At 35.3% G+C, this 23,307-nt stretch overlaps 1 protein-coding gene across 6 annotated transcripts in view; it reads right to left on the bottom strand.

Annotated features, from left to right (window-relative positions):
* Window positions 1-23,307, bottom strand: part of SEC24B (SEC24 homolog B, COPII coat complex component) — an 86,533-nt gene that overhangs the window by 58,393 nt on the left and 4,833 nt on the right. For 5 of the 6 annotated variants that reach the window (XR_014023341.1, XM_081304644.1, XM_081304643.1 and 2 more), the window contains exon 2: window positions 6,087-6,839. Coding sequence is in view for 5 of the 6 variants with exons in the window: in XM_081304644.1 (XP_081160770.1) it covers window positions 6,087-6,839 (753 nt within the window). In the remaining variant the exon portion in view is untranslated. Of the gene's footprint in view, window positions 1-6,086; window positions 6,840-23,307 lie in introns of those variants that run through there. The other variant, XM_081304647.1, reaches the window with a different exon arrangement.

Genomic DNA, 23,307 nt, shown 5'->3' on the forward strand with positions numbered 1-23,307 from the left:
ATGTAATCATGTATAATTAGATGTATGTACCTGCACGTGTAAATATATATATACACACACATATATATTTCCACATGTCTATCAAAGCATATAAAAGAAATATTCCTAACTTAACATCCAACTTTGAAGATAAAACATTCCCAATTCTATTGAAGTTCTCAGTATGCTCCTCATACAAGGAATGCACTGTCCCCACCACCCCGAACTGGTTACTGTTCTTTGCTTTACTTTGTAAATAATTTGTCACACATACAGCTATCCCTAAACATTATTTCTGCTTGCTTTTTAACTTTATAACAATAGCATACTGCATGTATTCCTCTAAGACTTCCTATGTTATATTTCTGGGATTCATTTGAATTAATAAATATAACTCTATTTCATCATTTTCACTCGTGTTCAGAAGTCCACTGCAAAAAACATATTTATCCATTCCACTATAAAAGGCTTTTAGGTTGTTTCCAATTTTTTGTTTTCATACAGCACAGCAGTGAACCAAGTCCCTAGTGCAGATGTGCAAGTTTCTCTACCACAGTTTCTGTGTGTATACACTGTGGCTTGAATAGGTGGAGGTGTGCAGAAGAAACTCTGAATCTTTAAGCTCTGGGGGCAGCTAATGGGAAATGAGGCTTTCATCCTAGAAAGCAGATCAGTCTCTTTAACCCCATGCACTAAGCATGTTATTTGCCATACGTGCTATACATCTAAAGTAAGAAGTGTGCTCTCGGGCTTTCCTATCAAAATGTGATCTGTGGATTAGCAACACTTCACACAGAAGCTTGTTAGACATGTAGAATTTTTAGAATTTTCAGTCAGATGGTACTAGACCCAGTGAATCAAGTAAATCAACACCTGCATTTTAATAAGACCTCAGGTAATTCACATGCACAAAGTTTGAAGAGGATTCCTCCTGAGTATACAGAAGAGGGACAGCTGTGTTTTAGGGTGGGGTTATTTTCCATTTTACTAATGTCAAGTGTTCCTAAAATATTGACCAATATACCCTCCTATCAATAATGTCTAAGAGTTTGCTATTACTTCCCATCCCTTAGTATGGTTAGACTTTCAAATTCTTACCAATCTGATGCCAAGTATAAGACAGCCCATGCTCGTTTTAATTTGCTTTCCTCCAATTATTAAAGTTGAGTATGTTTCATTTCAACTTCTATGAAAATGCCTGTTCATGTATATTTCTATTGTTTGTTGTCTTTTCTATATTAATTTGTATGTCATTTGTATATTCCGGAAAAAAAGTATAAGTTGTTTTTTCTCCCACTTCACAGCTTGTCTTTTCATTTTCTTTGTTGTTGACTTAATCATGTTTACCTTTTATGGCTATCATATTATCTAAGAAATCTTTCCCTATTCCAAGGCTCTAGCAATAATCTCCTATATTTTCTCTGAAGAATTATAAAGCTTTACCTTTTTACATTTAAGTATTATTCACCTGCAATTTATTTTATTACATGGTGAACTGAGCCCTTGGATTATAGCTAAAACATCGCTTCCTCAGAAAACTTCCTTAAGTTTCATGACTAACAGGCAAAATGCACCTAAAGTTAGCTCTCTAAGTATGATAAACCCCTGCTTCATATCACTTGATGGCCATTTTATATTGACTTGTGCATCAAAATAATGTTTACTTCCCCAAGTGGGAAGTAAATCAAGTCTTTTTACTATTTTACCTCCCAACACTAGAACAAACCCTGGCACATAGTTGGCTTTCAAACATTTGCTGGATGGAGATAAGACCTACCAACATTAGGGAGAAAAACATACCAACAAGAAGTTGCTCCTTTCATAAAGGGAATTTGACAGAATAACAATATATAAAACTGGCACTATGCAAAATGAATTGCTGAAGTACTGTTTCGTTTATGGGGTATTCTGAGAAAGAAATCGTGATTTAAGAATAAATCTTGTCTTTTTCTCATAACTAAGGTGGTTCTTTAGTTAGTAACTCCTTAGTTCTTTATAAATTTACTTAGAATTCTAACCCTCATACGTATTATATATATATGAGGATTAGATATCTGGCCAACATCTCAAAAGAATACTCCTTAACACCAGAAAATAAACCCTATTTTAAGTACTTATGATTAAAATTCTTTAGGAATTAGGAGAGATTAAATAAATTCTCAGTTAATAGTACTACCACTCATTCAAATTCTTTAAGATAGAAATTTTAAGTCACCTTTTATTCCATTTTCTTCATAAACTATATCAACAAATCTTTGAGGTCATCTCTGTGATCTGCCCTTTGTCTAAACCATTCCCAGACCAAGTTGTCATGCTCCACCTGAATAACTGTAGTAATTCCTTCTAGCTTGTCTTCCAGCTCTAGATTCTTCCTCCTCTACGCATCTATACCACCCTGCTCATAGAAGAAAGTTTGAAACACAAATCTGACAGTGGTATCATCTTGTTTATAAACCTTTGATGGCTGCAGACTGGACCAAGAATAAATTTTCCTCCATTAATTTCTCCCACCTATTCACCTATTCAATGTCACAGCACAAGAGAAACTGAGAAACTGACACACAGAAGAAGGGAGAATGATAAATCCAAATTCTGCAGGAAGTGAACATGAAGATGGATCTCACTCATCGTCTAAGCTTGGAGGAGTATATGTAGAAAAATTTAGAAGTGCTAGGAACCAAGTTGAGAAGACATAAGAAGGTGTAATAGTAGCTTAGAAAAACTGAAAGAATAGGACTCTGAGGGAGCAAAATTATGTTACTCCGATCTCACTCTCTATAATCTCACCAATTTCCAAAGCTAAAAATAACAACTTATGCTCTACTATTTCTATTTTTCATGAACATTTCCCCAATGAGCCTAATTTTTTTCCTAACTTATTTATTTCTAATTTCTTTCTTTGTCCAGATAATTATCTCCTACACAGTATTTATTTTGCTTTTCCTCAGGTATATCATCAATTACAGATAATGAATATAATATTAACATCGATGACTGTATCTTAGTGTCATGTATATAGTGGACTTTTACACAAAGATTATATAAATGTTTATTATTTTTAAACAAAAACTTTATGAATGTTTTCTGTGCATAGTACATTGACATCAGTCAGACACTATAAATTTTATAATTATGCTATCCATATGCAATTTTATTAAGAAAAAATTTTAAAATAATTTATTTTAATCAACATAATTTTTCTGGTAAAATTCTACATCTTGGCAACAAAATTTATCTTGTTAATTTTTTAAAGTATGTGCTTTTCAAAACAAAGAGATACTAAAAATAAACTAAAGAGAATGATATTAAATTAGTTTACAGAGTTCTGGTATTTATTTAGCTTGTCAAAAATGGGTAACATTATGAACTGGCATGCTGACACATGCCCGTAATCCCAGAAACTCAGGAGGCTGAGACAGTAGAATAACAAGTTTGTGGCTAGTGTTAGCAACTTAGCAGGACCCTATTTCAAAAAAAGAAATAAAAATTAAAAAAGGAACTGAGATTGTAGCTGAGGTAGAGTGCCTCTGGTTTCAATCTGTAGTATCACAAAAAATAGGGGGGTAATCTTTATATCCTAAAGTCACACACTCAAGTATCAAGCAATTCCACCTCAAACTTTAAAAATAATTTCTGTACTAGATTATTTGATTGTACTAGAGAGTCCCATATAGGGACAGTTGACTATTTTAAAATGGCCTAATGAAATGACACCTTTTAAACACTAGTTAAAAGTTTGGCCCAAGTTAACAACTAAACACAGCACCCAAACATACATATTTGGAGTAGACTTTTTAATAAAATAATATGAAATTATAGTGCTGAATTACAATGCATTAATAGGCTTTCTTCAAAAGACAAGTGGGGGGACTGGGGTAGTGGGTCAGTGGTAGAGCTGACCCACTTAGTAGGTGCAAGGCGCAAGATTTGATCCTCAGTACCACATAAAAATAAATAGATAAAATAAAGATATTGTGTCCAACTACAACTAAAAAAAAAAGACAAGTGGCATCACATCCCTGTAACCCAGCTACTGGGGAGGCTGAAGCAAAAGGATCACAAATTCAAGGCTAGCCTGGGCAAATTAGTGAGCCCCTATTTCAAAATAAATATTAAAAAAGAGCTGAGCCAGACACAGTGGCACACGCCTATAATCCCAGCAGCTCAGGAGGCTGAGGCAGGAGGATCATGAGTCCAAAGCCAGCCTCAGCAACAGCAAGGCTTTAAGCAACTGAGACCTTACCTCTAAATAAATTACAAAATAGGCCTCAGTGGTAGAGTGTCCCTGAGTTCAATCCCCAGTACCCAAAAAAAGGATCTGAGCCTATATATGTGTATGACTACACTACTAGTGTGACTCTGCACCATGTGCAGCCACAGGTATGAAAAACTGTGCTCCATTTGTGTACAATGTATCAAAATGCATTCTACTGTTATGTATAATTAATTAAAACAAATTAAAAATAAAAAAGGAGGGGCTGGGGCTGTGGCTCAGTGGTAGAGCACTTGCCTTGAACATGTGAGGCACTGAGTTCAATCCTCAACATCACATAAAAAATAAATAAATAAATAATAGAGTTCACTTTCCCCTCCAAAATATTAAAAAAAAAAAGAGTTGAGGCTGGGCACAGTGGTACACACCTAAAATCCAAGAGGCTCAAGAGGCTGAGGCAGGAGGATCGTCAGTTCAAAGCCAGCCTGAGCAACTTAGTTGAGATCCTGTCTCTAGATAAAATATTAAAAGGGCTAGGGATGTGACTCAGTGGCTAAATGCTCCTGGGCTTAATTCCCAGTACCAAATAAAATAAAAAATAAAAATAAAGGAGCTCAGGATTAGCTCAGTGGTAGGGTGCTTGCTAAACAGGTAAAAGGCCCTGGGATCAGTACCTAGTATCACTGGGTGGGGCGAAGCAAATGAAATAACATTTAATATCTCTTTTATTCCATGTTTTCAATATTACGATATCAACTGCCTGGGGGGGAAATAATGTATCCATCACCATATTTTTGATATTTGCTTAACTTAAATGTATAGTTCAGATCTGATATTAAAGTCCTAAATTTAAATAATCTAATTGTCGGGGCTGGGGCTGTAGCTCAGTGGTAGAGTGCCAGCCTTGCATATGTGAGGCATTGGGTTCGGTCCTCAGCACCACATAAAAACAAACGAAATAGGGGTACTGTGTCCAACTACAACTAAAAATAAATAAATAAATACTTAAAAAATAATAATAATCTAATTGTCCAGGGAAGAATACCTTTCCATAACACCTTTGCCATATGGCTATCTGAACACTGATAAACAACTTAAAAAAAAATCAGAAAACTACCACAGTTTTATGAACTATTGTTCTTTGCATGCATTTTCATATGATTCAAGAACACTTTGTTAAATTCTAAGTTCATGAGTTGAATTAAAGTGAGAATAACCTATGAAAACACCAACTTAAAAAACCATACATCTTACATACGTGATTTTAAAAACAATACATTTAACTATATCTTGATTTAGGAAGGTCAGAGAGGCGAACTAACAAGGTCCTCTTCATGCATCTCATTTCTCCCTCATTCTTCATCCAAATTTACCCATTTGAGAATGAGAAAACAACTTTTATGTGTTAACACATATCTTCCTTGAAAGTCCCTCACAGAGGTTAACTTAGGGAAGCCAGTGTAATGTCACAGGCATCATCTTTTCTATGTCAGTGGGACTCTAGATGGAAACATGCTTGCCCCACTCGAACATAGAAAAGAGAAAGTAATGGCCAGCAAGACATCCTCAAAATATACCCTTCCAGTTTACCCCATACCCGGTTCACATTAAAGACAACTATTACAGAGGCAAATAACACACGAGCAAATACTGCCTGAGGAAGGAACCAGGCTATACAAGGAAGACAGCTGGGTGGCTAACTGTAAATGGTAAGGCAGAAAGGTTCAGGGAGATGCAGTAAAATACCACAAAAAAATAAAGCAAATGCACTGTAATGGTGAGTTTACTGCCAAAATTTCTACCAAGCAGTATATCTTTATCCTTCCCATAAATAACCTGACAGAAAAAACACTGATTTTCAACATTGTTTTGGTGAACTGTTCATTCAACCTACCAGTATTTGTCGGGTTGCTGTTGGTTGGAGCCAGGGACCCCGTGTGGTTTCGGATGAGACTGTCTGGGGTTGATGGAAGGCCCGGAGCTGACCATGATAGGGTATTATATCCTGAAAGACTTTGCTGTTGCTGTTGCTGCTGCTGCTGCTGCTGCTGTGACGGTGGAAGTGGTGATGGATAGCTGATAACTGTATTTTGGCCAGGAAATGAATTATCTTTAACTGGCCTGACAGTGGGAGCATTTTGTGAGGTAAACATTTGCCCATATGGATCACCAGCAGGCAGAGAAGGATATGAAACACTAGGATACACAGCATTAGAAATAGTTGACATAGCGTAATGACCACAAGTAGAGGGAAATCCCTGAGAAGCAACAGAAGAGTTGACAGAGTACATGGCTGGACTATTGTAGTGATTCACAAAAGAGGAATATGGCTGGGAGGCACTCGTATACAAATGGGATGCTGATGATGCAGCACCTTGGAAAGATCCTGGAGTGGATCCCACAACGTGAGGGGCAGGAGGACCCCTGCCATACATCTGCTGTGCTCCTGATTGGTTTGCTGTGCAAGGAGTCACCACATTTTGTGTTGGTACTGTATAGAGACCAGAGTAGTAATCATCACGCTGGCTCTCCAATGGCAATGAGGTCATTTTTCCAGGTCCTTGAGGGAAATGTCCTGAGGGGGCAATATAGTTTGGATGATGTAATCCATACCCAGATGGAACCTGCATTTGACTGTGTGCTGGACCTGAAAAAGAAAATGAAAAGCAAATATTTATGGGAATATGTAAAGAGATACCTAAATTTTAAAACAGTTCCATCTAAATGTTGACCCAATTAATTTTCTTCTCCATAATCCCAATTTATCACAAAAGATATATACTGTCACAAACCTACTGTGGTAGCTAGCCTTTGGTAAGAACCCTAATGATCATATTGCTCCTACTATTCAGATCTTGCACAGTCCTCCCTCACAATGTATAAGGAATGGTCTGTGTGGTCAATGAGGCACAGATGGAGATATCATTTCCCAAATTAGCCCAGTCTTGACTTCTGATGTTCTTTCTCTTAGATTAGTCTTAAAGAAGCAAGCTGTCAAGATGTGAACAGTCCTATGGAGAAGCGATGTAGTGCGGAACAGAATTGTGTGACCAACAGCCAAAGAGAAACTGAGGCCTGCCAACAACCTCGAGTGAGTTTGCAAGTACATTATTCAAACTCAAAGAGTCTTGAAATAATGAAAGCCCAACTAACAACTTGACTACAATCTCAAGAGAGACCCTAATCCAGAACAACCAAGTCAGACCACCCCCAATTTAATGTCCCTCAGAGACTGTGATGTAAACATTTGTTGTTTTAAATTGCTAAGTTTCAGCGGATTTTATAATGCAGCCATAGATAACTAATACCCAGTATGAAAGGAGTTCAAACCTCTTTGTATCAGTTTTGTTTTTCTTATTTATAAAATAACAAGCTAGGGGTATAGCTCAATAGAACACAAGCTTAATATACACAAGCCCTGGGTTTAATCCCAGGACCCCAAAAGAAAAAAAAGTAACAATTACATCTGTTGCTTTAAAAAAAAAATACAAATAATGAAGACTATAAAGTAAAAATCCCTTCCTCTCTTTGGTAGCTGATATTGTACCTCCAAGATACAATCTGGTAATTTTTTTTTTATTCTTTGCATACCCATGTATGTATGCATATATAAGCATATATGACATTTATTTTTTTTAAACTGCATAAAATCATAATAGTTCACAACTTGCTTTTTTCACTTAATATATTTTGACTATCCTTCTGTTAGTATATGTAAATCTGCATTATTTTTTAAAGCCTATGAAATATTTCATTGAATAAATGACACTTACTAAATCCTCACTGATAAATATTTATTTCAGAGGGTGGATTAACATCTGGGATCAATATGCAGGATAAGTTATCTATAAGTGAAACTGGAAATTCAAAGTTTTTGTGCTTTAAAAATTGGCCACATTGGGCTGGGCTTGTGGCTCTGGCTCAGCAGTAGCACACTTGCCTGTCATGTGTGAGGGATTGGGTTCAATTCTCAGCACTGCATATAAACAAATAAAGGTCCATCAACAACTTAAAAAAAAAAAAAGCCATGTTTAAAGATCTCTCTTAAAATGTCTACCAATTTAAACCTTCCATCAATGATGCTTAAGAATGCTTCACCTTCCCAATGTAAATATATTTAAATCTTTGCCAATATGACATTTTAGCTTGCATTAATTAACTATGAGTGATGCTGAGACTCTTGTCTTTCTCTGTATTTGTCCTTTTTCTACAGGGCATACTCTCCTTAATGAAAATTAGCCCTACTTTATATGTTGTAAGTATTTTCTCTCAGAGTACTGTTTATCTTGTAACTTTGTTCACAGTATCTTTTGATATACTTTCATGATTATTATGTAATAAAACCATTCTTTATGTTTGATATATCTTTGAATTATACTTAATAGGCCTTCCACATTCCAAGATTATAAAACTATACATGTATGTTTTCCTGTAATGCTTGTAAACCTCCTTCATTAAACAGATTATATTATAAGCCACTCACTATTCTAAATGCTTTACATAAACTCCTTCCATTCTCTGAAGTAAATAGTGTTACCATATCCACTTTTTAAGTTAAGTGAGGCTCAGAAGTAATCTGTTTAACAAAGTTTCATGATTAGGAAGTAACAGATGTGAATCAAGAAAACCAGCTCAAATCCATGCTCTTAACTAACAACCTGCTGCCCCTCACTACAATTAAATCCAGCTTGCTTTCTTTAGCCAAGCAAATGGACAATTATCCCAACAATGGAATTCTAGTCTTGGTCCAACCACTTTTCTTTGTGTTTGGGGCATGCCTTAATTATCTTAGGATCTAGTTTCAATCTCCTGGGGAAGGAAATAAGTATCTGTGCCATAAGAAACAGTAACAAGAACAAAATTCATAAACTGCTTAAAATTCCCTGACACAAGTAAACAAAGGAAGTACTGCTGTGCTCCTTGTCATAATAATGTTTAAAAACAAATGTATAAAAGAGATGAGAAGGGGGCTGGGGATGTGGCTCAAGTGGTAGCTCGCTTGCCTAGCATGCATGAGGCACTAGGTTCGACTCTCAGCACCACATAAAAATAAAATAAAGATAGTGTGTCTGCCTAAACTAAAAAATAAATATATAAAAAAATAAAAAAGTAAAAAGTAAAATAAAAGAAATGAGAATAAAGCTTACATTTCCTGGTTGTATTCAATTTCTACTAAATAATGTGGTAGAATCTTCATTTGGGGCCATGTAATACATATTCTACAGCCAACACAAAGATAATTTATAATCAGGCATTAAAGGATAACTAATATCCACAACTGTATAATTTCAAAAAGAATACTAAGACCCAAAATTCACATAACATTTTACTAGGTTTAAAATTTACTTTTCTTACAGGTTATTTTATATAATCACAGTTTACCTGAAATAACTTATTTACTTAAAAGGAATAGTTATTGGGAATAACTAATGAGCAATGTTCTCCTCCTCTCCCTACTTACATATTATATAAGATAGATTTTCTTCATTTCACTTTAACCTCAGTAAACTACGCTATTAGCACTATAGTCTCAGAAATCAGTCTGGTAGAATGTTCTGAAGAGAATGTAATGAAGAGAAGATCCAAGTCAAAATCTACTTAAATATCTACCACTTAATTATTGATTTGCCTCATCCATGGTAAATGAACTGAAAATAGAGAAATGATCATCATGTCCAAACTATTTAAATGTCATTCTTCTAAAAATAGTGGAAATGTTATATCTGCTAAAATTTAACATCAGTGAATTACCCACCAGAAGAAGCCTTTTTACTTCCCAGTCCATTCAAGAAAAAAATGTACTCTGGGGGATTTGGGGGCAGGAATATTTAATCATATGTAGAGGTTTACCATTTCTTACTCAATATCACAATTTAAATGTTCCAAAGGTATGAAAAAGTATCTGAAAACTGATGGCCCCTATTTAGGATTTTTTGACTTGATTCAGTAGAAACTGAACTTCAAATTTTGATCTTGGGCTGGTAACAAACTGTAGGATACTCTCACCATGCAGAACAGCAGCAGGGAACCACAGCTCTGGTCAGCTACATAATCCTCCATAGTATACTGTGAGGCCAACATTCTTTGGATACTGATATTCAATAAATTACAATGAAATATCCAACACTTTATTACTACTTATGTTATGACACTTTTTATGTTTTATAGTTTTGTGTTAGATAATTTTATCTAACTATAGGCTAATATAACTATAGGCTAATATAATATAATATACTTAAGGTAAACTAGGCTAAGCTATGATATTTGCAGGTAAGATGTATTAAATATATTTTCTACTAGTGGTATTTTCAACACAAGACATGTTTATTGGAATGTAAACCCACTGTTTGTGGAGGAGCAACTGTAATAAAAATTAATCAAAAGATAAATATATCACATTAACATGCATTCAGTATTTAAAACTTAATAAGATATCTCATTTTTTTATTTTTCCTCAAACCCCATTGTGTATATTTTACACTTAAAGCATTTCTCAATTCAGATTACCCAAATTTCAAATGTGGCTAGAGGCTACCATATTGAAAAGTGCAGTTTTACAACACCTGTCTATAATTCTGTTGTTTTTGCCTCTCCTTATATACATAAAAAAAAAAAAAAATCAGTCTTTGGTTTTTTTCTCTCCATTCTTTTCTAGAGTACCTGTTTCAACTGTTTTTCATAGCTTACCTAAGGCCTCCAAATATTGTTTTCTAGGAAGGAAGGAACTAAGAGTATAACAACAAGTTTTTCTAAGAGTATAACAACATAGTACACTGTACACATTTACATACATATTATGTTAAACTTTTTTAAAGGCAATACTTTCTTTTGTAATAATTATTGAAACTGATCTTTCTTTCTATTGAAAATGATTTTGTGGTACATATTAAAAGACTACTGGTAAGGTTAGGGGTGTAGCTCAGTGTAGGGTGTTTGCCTGGCCTGCATAAGGCCCTGAGTTCGATCCCCAGCACCACACAAACACATACACAAAGAGTTATTTCAATATAGCAAAAATGGACAGAGACAATGGATATGGAAGAGAAAATAAATTAGCAATACATGTAGTTGAGTTTTTGAAAAATAACTTTAGATATATTTTACTTATTGCAAATGTGATGGTCATTATTTTAAAAGAAAGTGACAAAAACTGTCTGTAATCTTACTGAAAAAATTGCTATTAACAGTCACACTTTTCACCAACATGGCATCAAAAGAGAAGGAAACTTCTATCCCAGGCAAACCAAAAGCTTTGAAAGCCAGGAAGGCAGGGCTCAAAGGCATCTACAACCAAAATAATAATAATAATAATTAATTAAAAATAAAAATAAAAAAGTCCACACATTACCCACATTCTGGTGGCCCCAGACACTGTGGCTCAGGAGTCAGCCCAAATGCCCTTGGAAGAGTGCCCCCAGGAGAAACAAGATTGTTCACTCTGCCATCATTAAGCTCCCCTTGACTACTGAGTCTGCCATGTAGAAGATGGAAGACAAAAACACACTAGTGTTCATTGTGGATGTCAAGGCCAATAAGCTCCAGATCAAACAGGCTGTGCAGAAGCTCTGTAGCACTGATGTTGGCCAGCAAAAGTCAATACCCTAGTCAATCCTGATGGGAAAAGAAGGCATGTGTTTAACTGGCTCCTGAATATTATGCTTTGATGGTTGCCAAAATTTGATGTTGGGATCCTCTAAACTGAGTCCAGCTGACTAATTCTAAATATACATTTTTTTCATCATTAAAAAAGATACATAGGAGCTGGGGTTGTGGCTCAGTGGCACAGTGCTTGCAGGCAGAGGTGAGGCACTTGGTTCCATCTTCAGCACCACATAAAAATAAATACATTAAAAAGATATTGTTTTTAAAAATTTAAAAAAAAAAAAGAGGGTTGGGGTTGTAGCTCAGAAGAGCGCTTGCCCAGCATGTGTGAGGCACTGGGTTTGATTCTCAGAACCACATACAAACAAATAAAATAAAGGTCCATCAACAACTAAAAAATGTCTTTGAAATTTTTAAAAAAATAAAAAAAGATACAGAAAGTAAGCAAATAAAATTCATCCATAATCTTACTACATGAGATAACTGCTCTTAACATTCTCACGCATAACCATTCAATATTTTCTTTTAGCATATATATGCCCAATTCAGTAAAGAAGAAGTGGGTATAATTTAACATGAATCCTTCATTATGATGTTCATGAATATCTTTCCATCATCATTTTTAATGTGAATAGGATTCCATTACATGGATTTATTATTATAATCCATTTATTATTATTAATATATTATTTATTACTGATGATTTGGGTTGTTTTAAAATTTTAAAGTTATACTATGTGACAAAAAATAAATTTGTAGGCAAATCTTTGTGTCAACTTATTTTACTTTTCTAAAAGTAACTTCTTATCAGTTACAATTGTTGGGTCAAGTGCCTTGTCGACAGCTTAACTGTGTAGACAAAGGACACAACAAAATGCCCAGTAAAAAAGCAGGCAGACCCCAGAATCGAAGAGATCCCAGAAGTTGAATTCAATAAAACACAAGCTTCAAAACAGTTATAAATATGTTCAAATAAAGAAAAACATATTCAAGCCTAAATTGTTTCCAAACAAGACAAGAATGTCTATTTCACCATTCTTATTCAGCACTGTATTGGAAATCTTAGAGCAATAAAGCAAGAAAAAAGGGCATCTCAAACATTAGAAGCTTTTGTATATGCGAATAATAAAATTACTAAGAAAAAAATCAAGAAGAAAGCAATCCCATTCACAATAACTTCAAAAAATCAAAATACTGAAGAATTAATTTAAGGAAGTAAATAATCTCTACAATGAAAATTACAAAACACAATTAAAGAATCTGAAAAGAACACACACAAACGCACGCGCGTGTGCACAACCCCCCCACACACACACACACAGAAATGGAAGGATCCCATTTAGGGATCGGAAAAATTAATGTCCAACCAAAAATGATTTATGGATTAAGTCTAATTCCTATCAAAAAACCAATGACCTTTTTTGCAGAACTAGTAAAAATATTCCCAAAATTTGTGTGGAACCACAAAATAGCAAAGCAATCCTGAGCAAAAAGAACAAAGCTGGAGGCATTACAATACCTGACTTCAAAACATACTACAAAGCTATAGTAACCAAAACAGTAAGGTATTAACATAAAAACAGACACTTAAAACAATGGAACACAATAAAAAATCCACTTATTTACTGCCAACTGATTTTTTTTTTTAATTGGGGGAGGCTATGGGGCACTCTACTACTGGGCAACATCCCCAGTTCTTTATATTTCTTATTTTGAGGCAGGCTCTTGTTAAATTGGTGAGGCTACAAACTTGCAATCCTCCTGCCTTAAGCTTCCTAGGTTGCTGGGAACAGACTGTGTGCCACCATACCTGGCCTGCCAAATGATTTTTGACAAAAGAAGCAAGAATATAACATCAAGAAATGAAAAATCACTTCAAAAAGAATCCACAGGTAAAGACTATTTTTCTAACAGTGCTAAGATGTCATTTGCCTTCCACGATGTGTTAACCTTTGTACAAATTATATAAAAAAACATTATTGGGGGGGGTGTTGAAGCTGTGGCTCAGCAGTAGAGCCTTCACCTAGCAAGGGTGGGGCCCTGGATTTGATCCCCGGCACCACATAAAAATAAATAAATAATTAAAAGATATTGTGTCCAACTACAACTAAAAAATAAATATTAAAAAAAATACATGATCGGTAACATGCTAGACTTGTGGCATAAATTGAAGTAGTGGGACCAAGCAGTACTAGTTACTAGCATATTCTTTAACACTATGCACTGACAGGGAGAAAATGGCTGATTTCCCTTAAGAATGTTCTAAATAACACAGTAAAAATATTAATTTTATTAAGTACCAACAATGGAGTATACGTTTTCTTAATATTCCCTATGATGAAAGCAGGAATAAGAACACAGCACTCTTATTGCTATTATGCTTTGGAAGTGAGGTGTCTCCCAAAAGCTCAAGTATGAGACAATGCAAGAAGGTTCGGAGGAGATATAATTGGGTTGCAAGAATCTTAACCCAATCAGTGAATTAATCCCCTGATAGGGATTAATTGAGTAGTAACTGAAGTGGTAGGGTGTGGCTGGAGGAGGTGGGAATTGGGGGCATGACTTTGGGGTATATGTTTATATCTGGCAAGTGAAAACCTGTCTGCTTTCTGATCATGATGTGAGCTGATTACTCTGTTACATTCTTCCACCATGTTTTTCTGCCTCACCTGGAGACCTGAGGAATAAAGTTGACTGTCTATGGATTGAGGCCTTTGAAACCTTGAGCCCCTAAATGAGCCTTTCCTCCTCTACAGTTGTTGTGGTTGTGTCCTTTAGTCACAGCAGTGAAGTAGCTGACTAAAACAACTGCATACTGAAATATGAAGGTTATCGTGTGGAAAAGTACTGGTTAAACTTAGCTGCAAGCTTTTTTCATGAACAAAATATCAACAAATAAAATATAGTAGAATAAAAAAAGTAAAATGCATCATAATCAATCTGGTTCATACCAGGAATGAAAGGCTTCTTCAACATTTGAAATACATCCAAAGTAATTTATCATATTAAGAGATTTAAGAAGAAAAGCCATATAATACCACAGATACAAAAAAAAAATACATTAGATACAACTCAATATCCATTCATTTAAAAAAAATCTCTCAATAAACTAGAAATTGCAGTGGAATGTAGCTAATACTATACCTCAGTGGTACAGCATTTGCCTACCAAGGCCCTGGGTCTTATCCCTAGTACCAGCAAAAAGAAAAAGAAAGAAAGGAATTCTTAGGAAAATCAGCTTTTCTTTCTTTCTTTTTGCTGTGCTTAGTATCAAACACAGGGCCTTAGGCATGCTAAGCAAGTGCTCTACCACTAAGCTACATCCCCAGGCCCTAGAAGAAAACCTTCTCAATATAATAATGAATAGCTACTAGAATCCCATGGTAAACATCATACTTAATGGTAAAGGAAAACTTCTTCCTAAGGAAGAAAACAAGATGTCCTCTTCTACCCCTCCTGTTCAAAAATTTATAGGACCTACTAGTTACTTCAATAAAGAAATACATCAATTAAAAAGAACAAGTAAAATTCTCTTCATTTGCAGAATGACATGACTGCTCAAAAAATAAAAGGATGGGGGAAATGGACACAGGAGCCAACCTGAAAAAGCTCCCAATGGCTAAAGTTGGAATAATGTGAAAAACAAAAATAAATAACAACAGTATTATAAGCCAAAGGATAAGTTTACAATAATACATATGATTGAATAAATGTTAAAATGAGATTAGCAGGGGGTTGAGGATACAGCTCAGTTGGTAGAGTGCTTGCCTTGCATGCACAAGACTCTAGGTTCAATCCCCAGCACCACCAAAAAAATAAAAAATAAAGGATTAGCAGGGTAAATCTTCCTTACAGAAAAATTCAAATAATGAACACAGAAGAAAGGAAAGAAAACTGCCATTAGAATTCCACAGCAATAACTGCATCAGGAAGTCACTGAGTAATGGTTAAATTATTAAAATTTTGCCAGGCTCAGTGGCACACACCTGTAATCTCAGTGGCTCAGGAGCTTGTGGCAGGAGGATCCCAAGTTCAAAGTCAGCCTCAGCAATTTAGTGAGGCCCTAAGCAACTCAGTGAGACTCTGTCTCTAAATAAAACACAAAAAGGCCTGGGGATGTGACTCAGTGAATAAGTGTTCCTGTTCAATTCCTGGCACACAAAAAAAATTTTATAAACACAACACACACACACACACACACACACACACACACACACACATTTAATATAAATTTTAAGGAAAAATAGAACAATAGAATAACTTCAAAGTATCTTCCCCAAAACATTTACTAATTACTGTGATGATTTTAACATGCAAAAAAAAAATCATTTAATACACCTCATTCCAAAAAGTGGAAGTTAAATTTCCTTTCTTTTGAATGTAGGCTATAGTTAAGTCAAGTCAGTCCTAATGAATACACTTGGAAAAGAAAATGATAATTTTATAGTAGAGGAATCAGGCAAACCCCTATGGACTGAATGTTTGTTCTCCCCTCCCCAATTATGTTGAATCCCTAATACTTAATTTGATGGTATTAGGGAGGCGAGTGGGTTTTGATTAGGTTATGAAGGTATGACAACCATAATGGAATTAGTGAACTTATAAGAGAAATCTTTCCATGTACATACATCAAAGAAAGGCCATGTGAGCACAAAGCAACAAGATGGAAAGGTAGGCCCTTGCCAGAATGTAACCATGCAGCCACCTTGACCTTAGACTTCTAATCTCCAGAACTATAGAAAATAAATGTATCTTGTTTTTAAGGCACCCAATCCATAGTATTTTGTTATAACAGCCTGAGTTATAATACCCACTTAAATAAGTATCCAAGGTTAACATGACCAGCTTAAAAGAAAAAAAGTAAAGCTGATGTGCAAAGCTGATATGATGTCACCTCCATGACATTCTTCCTAAAAATTCATAACTCACCCCTAATGTAATTACAAACATTAGCAAATCCAAAATAAAGGATTAAAAACAAAACACCTAGGCAATATTCTTCAAACTATCAAGGTCATAAAAAATAAAAGTCAGGCACAGTGGGCACACACCTGTAATCCCAGCCTCTTGGGAGGCTTAGGCACAGTGGTACATACCTGTAATCCCAGCCCCTCAGGAGGCTTAAGCAGGAGGATCGAAAGTTCAAAGCCAGCCTCAGCAAGAAGGAGGCACTAAGCAACTAAGTGAGACCCTCTCTCTAAATAAAATGCAAAATAGGGCAGGAGATGTGGCTTAGTGGTTGAGTACCCCCGAGTTCAATCTCCAGTATCAAAAAATAAAAAATAAAAGACCAAGAAACTGTCACAGACTAAAGGAATACAGGAGACATGACCACTAAATTCAACATGTTATCCTGAACTGGATCCCAGAACAGAAAAAAGACATTCGTGGAAAACTTGGTGAAATTTAAAAAATTAAATAAAAAAATAAATCTAGTTTAGTTGTATTTCACAAACTTAATCTCTTAAAACAAATGACTACCCTAAACAGAGAGTGATTTTCCTAAAAAGCAAATCCAATTACTGCTTCCTTGTTTAAAGCTTTCTAATGGTGCCTCTGACTATAGAAAAAAATTCAAATTCTTTAATATGGCCTGTAAGACCTAAGTCCTACTCTCTGAAACTTGTGAATACATGAGGTTACTTGGCTAAGGGAAGTAAGGCTGTAGATGTTATTAGATTCTTAATCAGCTGACTTTAAAATACTGAGATTATCCAGGTGGGCTCATATAATCACAAGACTCCTTAAAAGTAGAAAAGGGAGGCAGAAGAGAGTCAGAGGGAATTCCCAGGGAGATGCTTTAAACATGGAGAAAATGGGTTGTGTGGGCCAAGGAATATGAGCAGCTTCTAGAAGTTGGAAAAGGCAAAGACATGGATTCTTCGATAGATCTGCAAAAGGGAATCCAGCCTTGCAGATACCTTGATTTTAGCCCAGTTGGACTTCTAACCCACAAACTATAAATTCATGCTTTAAACCATCAATTTGTGGCAATTTGTTACAGCAGCAAATAGAAAATGAATACAATTTTGTATTCATTCACATTCATTCATATTCATCATCAGCCCTTGCTGATCTGTTTGATCTGCTTAACTCTCCTGCTTCATAGCTCACCACTCCTTCACTTAGTTTTGCTACAACTAAGGATGCTTGCTGACATGCAGGCAAACAGCTGGTAAGGTGGTGAGAAAATGCAAGAGGTTGATCTGGGCAGAATACAGTTTTACTTTGTTAAAGGCTTAAGTGAATATGTGATACTTTCCTGAAACTTGGTTTTTTAAATACATACACACACACACACACACACACACATTCATACACATATATTCAAAGCTTAATTATTTCAGTAATGCCAATAAAAATGTTAGCACTAAAGTAGTTGCAAATATGAAAAGGCTGAGAATAATAGCTCTATATACATTCTTTTTCTTTTAGCGGAATGCATTATAATTCTTATTACACATATAGAGCACAATTTTTCACATCTGGTTGTATACAAAGTACATTCACACGAATTCATGTCTTCATACATGTACTTTGGATAATAATGTCCATGCCCCCTCCCTTATACATTCTTATTACACTAGTATTTTCAAGCCAAGCCTTCTCATCTCTGAATCTTTTCTTTTTTTTTCTTTTGGTAGCAGGGATCAGGGGTACTTAACCACTAAACCACATCCTCTGCCCTTTGTAAATTACCCTTTTAAAATTATTTTATTTAGATAGAGGGTCTAAGTTGTTTGGGGTCTCACTAAGTTAGTAAGGCTGGCTTTGAATTCACAATCCTCCTGCCTCACCTCCCAAATTGCTGGGATTACAGGCGTGCACCACCACATTGGCTTCTCACCTCTGAGTATTCTTATGGGTTCTTACTCTGCAAAGACCCTTCCAAAATTCTCTCTTCCTCCTTCATCTGCCTGACTCTTAACTCATTGTTCAGATTTCAGCTCAGCTCTTCCTTTAGAAAAATATTCTCTAACCCTACAAGTGAATTCTGGCTTAATACTGCTTCAAGACCTGGTTGCTGGCTCAGGAAAACAATTACTATATTTTGAAAATTATCAAGTCTAATAAAAAAAATCACCAAATATTTCTGCATCTGATACTTACCTCAATGTCTCAACAATTCTTACAGAGAAAGAACATGAAACTTTACAAGCATCCATTATGTAAAACAATTTATGTGGCAATACAAAAGCAAATACACAGATCTGAATATTTTTACTTTGGCATTTTATACTTTTTACTCTGTGATAGTACAAGAATAAGAACAACATTTACAGCAGAAATAGAAATTTACTGTATTTCATTAAAACTAAGGTGTTTTGATTCGGCCACTGGAAAAAGAAAAGTCGTAACTAGGGTGTAGTAGTCTCCTACTGTTTCTGTAACAAATTCCAACAAATTTAGTGGCTTAAAACAACAAAAGTTTATGGACGAGGGTTGTGGCTCAGTGGTGGAGCGATTGCTTAGCATGTGTGAGGCTCTGGGTTCGGTCCCCAGCACCACATAAAAATAAAAACAAATAAAATAAAGGTATTGTGTCCATCTACAATTGAAAAGAAAAAAAGCTTATTCTCCTAAGAGTTCTGAAGTGCAGACATCCAAACTGATTTAAGTTCAGATGTGATGGGGTAAAGCCAGTTTCTTCCGGAGAATTCATTCCCTCACCTTCTTCGGTTCTAGCAGTCACCTTTATTCTTTGGCATTTAGCCCCTTCCTCCATCTTCAAATCACCTCGTTCCTGTGATTATATCAGACCCATCCAGACACAGGACACTCCCCATCTCAAGTTCCTTAATTCACACAGCTGTAAAGGTTTCAGGGATTAGGACACTGACATATTTGGGGGCCTATTATTCAGCCTACCGCATCAGTGTCAATGGGACTTCTACTTCACAGAATGCAATTTAAAAAAATTTTACTAGCCTAAGATGCACCCCAATTTCAAAAGTAAAAATGTAGAAAGTGTCTTAGAATCAATTAAATAATTGGATTGCATTCACCAAATAGCCTAACACTGTACAAAAAATAAAAAATAATTCAGTTTATATATAAAATCTGAATTTTGAATTTTGCATTCATAGTTTCAAATACAATATGTCAAATAAAAGAAGGAAAGGGATTATCCTAACTCATTATCTACTCACTGGGACCAATCTGAATTGAGAAATAAAAGGTTTTTAGCAAATAGTCTAGGTACCTTTTCCATGGAATTGTATAGTCAGTCAGCCTGAGTGATAATGTCATGTACCAGCAAGACACAGCCTCTGGTTTTCTATAAGCATCAGTGTCCTCCTCTGCAAAATCAAATAATCACAAAATCTACCCCAAGAATATATCTGCCTCAGTGACATACTCTTTTCAGAGGCTAGATTCCCACCAAAGGAATTTGATTCTATTCCTGCTTTAAGCAAATGTGACTTGAAAATTATTAAAACAAGCATTTTATGGAATATCTAGCTATAATACAGAATTTTAAAAGTACAGAATCTCTTTAAATAAATGAGTTTCTTTAGGGCAAAGACAATATGCTACTGTTTAAAAATTTTCAAAACCCTCTAACAGACTGCCCTTTATTCCACTTTCACTTCCCTGTAATTCATGACCAATACAACCAAACTACTTGCTAACACTCCCCTAGCACACAATTTTCAGCAGCTTTTTTTTTTTTTTTTTTTTTGGTTCAAATGAAGTCCAAATCTCTTAGGATAATTTCCAATAACCTCTACCAACAGCCCGAACATACCTTCAAAAAACTATTCTTTTGTTACTTTCTCATGAACCTTTCCACCTCTCAAAGTACATTCTTTAAATTCCTTGCCTTTGATTCCTATGCATTCTTACCGTGACCATTCAAAGTCTGTTCATTATTTTAGACAAGGACCTCTTCCCTTAAGTTTTCCCTACTACAAATTAAGATTGCCACTGGCTAGTTAGGGCATTATTTTATTACTATTTCATCATGTTTTTCCCCGTTTTTATTACAAAGAGTTTTTTACTCACAATCTTAGAAAACTTCAGATCCACTAAAACAACCTTCCTGCAAGTTGCCTGACAAAGGTAAATGGCCTATTAGCAGAAACCTTCCAAGGGTGGTTTTGTGGGAGGAAGAGCTAGAAAATAAAGAAAGGCCCCAAAGAGGGACTGATCCTTAAATACAGTAAGAGGGTACATTCCTGTTAATGGCCAGCCTTCAAAAACAATAATGAGGGCTGGAGATGTGGCTCAAGTAGCGCGCTCACCTTGCATGCGTGAGGCACTGGGTTCAATTCTCAGCACCACATAAAATTGAAATAAAGATATTGTGTCCACCTAAAAAACTAAAAATAAATATTAAAAAAAAAACAATAATGAAATATGAAGTCAAGTTCACTAATTCAACTGTACCTGCTGTATGTTGCTACTTAGGTATATAAAGAAAAATCCACATCATCTCTGCCATTCCAAGAATTTATAGTGTTCTGAGGGAAATGGAATAAGGGGTACTTTCACTGCTAAATACCTATTAGTACTAGGTACCTTAAAAGAGTTTCTCATTTAATGTAATCCTGTCAACAACTTTACAAGGAATGGATCATTATACTCTGAAGCTCAGAGATATTAAGTAGTTTTCTCCCCCAAAACTTGGGCCGAATCAAAGCCTCCAGCTTTTCACTAGTCCACACCTTCTGAATAATTCTGAGAATGCTTAGCTTATTATAAATCATCTCTCTCTAGGGCTGACTATAATAGGATCTCCTCGAACATACTACAGTGCTATGAAAATACCTCCCTCTAGGAAAGTCCACTGAAAACTGGCTTCAAATCTGAGCATCAAACACTTCAGAGTTTACAGATGAATTAGAAAGAGGAAGTTAACTAAAGTACTATTAGTGGCAATGACTGTAGTGTAAAAAAATTATTACAGCTATAATTTCAGAAACCTGAGGGGCAGAGGATGAAAAGATGCTGCAAATAACTAAAGCAACAATATAATAATAAAAAATAAACACAGATTTAAAAACACTTGTTTATAATGGAGTGAATACTTTTTAAATATCTTTGAGATTTCTCTTAATCATTTTAGATGGGGAGAAATTATGTATTCAGATAGCTCCATAACAATGTCCACACCTGCTGTCCCAGTTACTTTAGAGGCTGAGGCAGGAGTATCTCAAGTGAGTTTGAGGCCAGCCTAGGCAACACAGGGAGACCAGCATAGGCAATACAGAAATATAGTGAAAGCCTATTTTAAAAACAATTACCTCTCTCTCTCTCTCTCTCTCATACACACACACACACACACACACACACACACACACACACACACACTCACATTGTATAAAACCCTGGAGGAAAATAAAATGTTCATTAATGTTGAAAAAAAAATGCCATGGCAGTATCTTCATGAAGGTCCCCATGTTTCTGGTGAACTGTAAATGCTGACTGGAAACCTGACACACAGAAGCTGCTCTGATCAAAAGGAACTTAAACAGTATGGAGATCTGTATCAATTTAAATTTTGCATGTGCTTTCAAAGTTGAAGGGGTTCCTATAACTGACAGACCAGATAGTTGTTGTTGAGTGAATGGTTTATTACCACTTATTATGCCCTTCATAACAAATTCTATTGACTCCCACAGTCTCACTTCTCTTGCATTATCAACAACTAAAATGATAAGACTGCCAGTAGTATCATGGAAAGAGCATATAGAAGAAGAAGGCACATTTTCATTTGAACAAGAGCAAATTTGCTTCCTAAAGGTGAAGTTAAGAAGCAGTGTTGTGTTGGTTCAATCTGGATGTATCTTAACCCCCTAAAATTAGTTAAAAGACCCTTTCAATTTAAGTCAATTGAGAACAATCTTGGAATTACATCACTACCAGGTTTTTACCTCACTTAATCTTCCTATGTTTGAGGATTCATCTTTGTAAGAAATTTCACAAGGCAGAATAAAAGATGAAAAATACTCAACTAATACTTCATGTAGAAAATACAAATAATTCTAAAAGTCTGTATGCTGCTCTATGAAAAACTGAAGAGTAGAAATATAAAAATCTAAGGAAGGAGGCTCAACAGAAAAGATTTCACAGACTCAATGAAGTCAAACCATGTCTTCAAACAAGTTGGGGAAAAGCATATTAGTAGTTCCACTTAGAGAAAAAGTAAAAGTGGTAATAAAGATTCAGTTTTCTGCCTCTCTGTTCCTTACCCTTCCCAAACAATGTCAAAGTTTTTAAAAACAAACTTCTTAGAATCTACTAATAGAAAGGGATCTGGACATAAGAAATTAAGAGAACTGGACTTCAATTTACCAATGTTTAAGGACTAACTACAACTTGCTGTTTATAAGTATTATTTCTGACCTTGAACATAAAGCAAAGAACAAGAGACAGACAAAACTGCTCCTCTCAAAGCTTACATAGGATTTGGTGAAAAATATACCTATCTTAACTTTTCTGGATCTTGATATCATCTGTAAAGTGAGAAAAGTGGACTGTTTTTCCAATTGTTCAAAAAACAACAGGAC

The sequence above is a fragment of the Spermophilus citellus genome, assembly GCF_964194105.1.
Source record: "Spermophilus citellus genome assembly, chromosome: 8".
NCBI classification, from domain to species: Eukaryota; Metazoa; Chordata; class Mammalia; order Rodentia; family Sciuridae; genus Spermophilus; species Spermophilus citellus.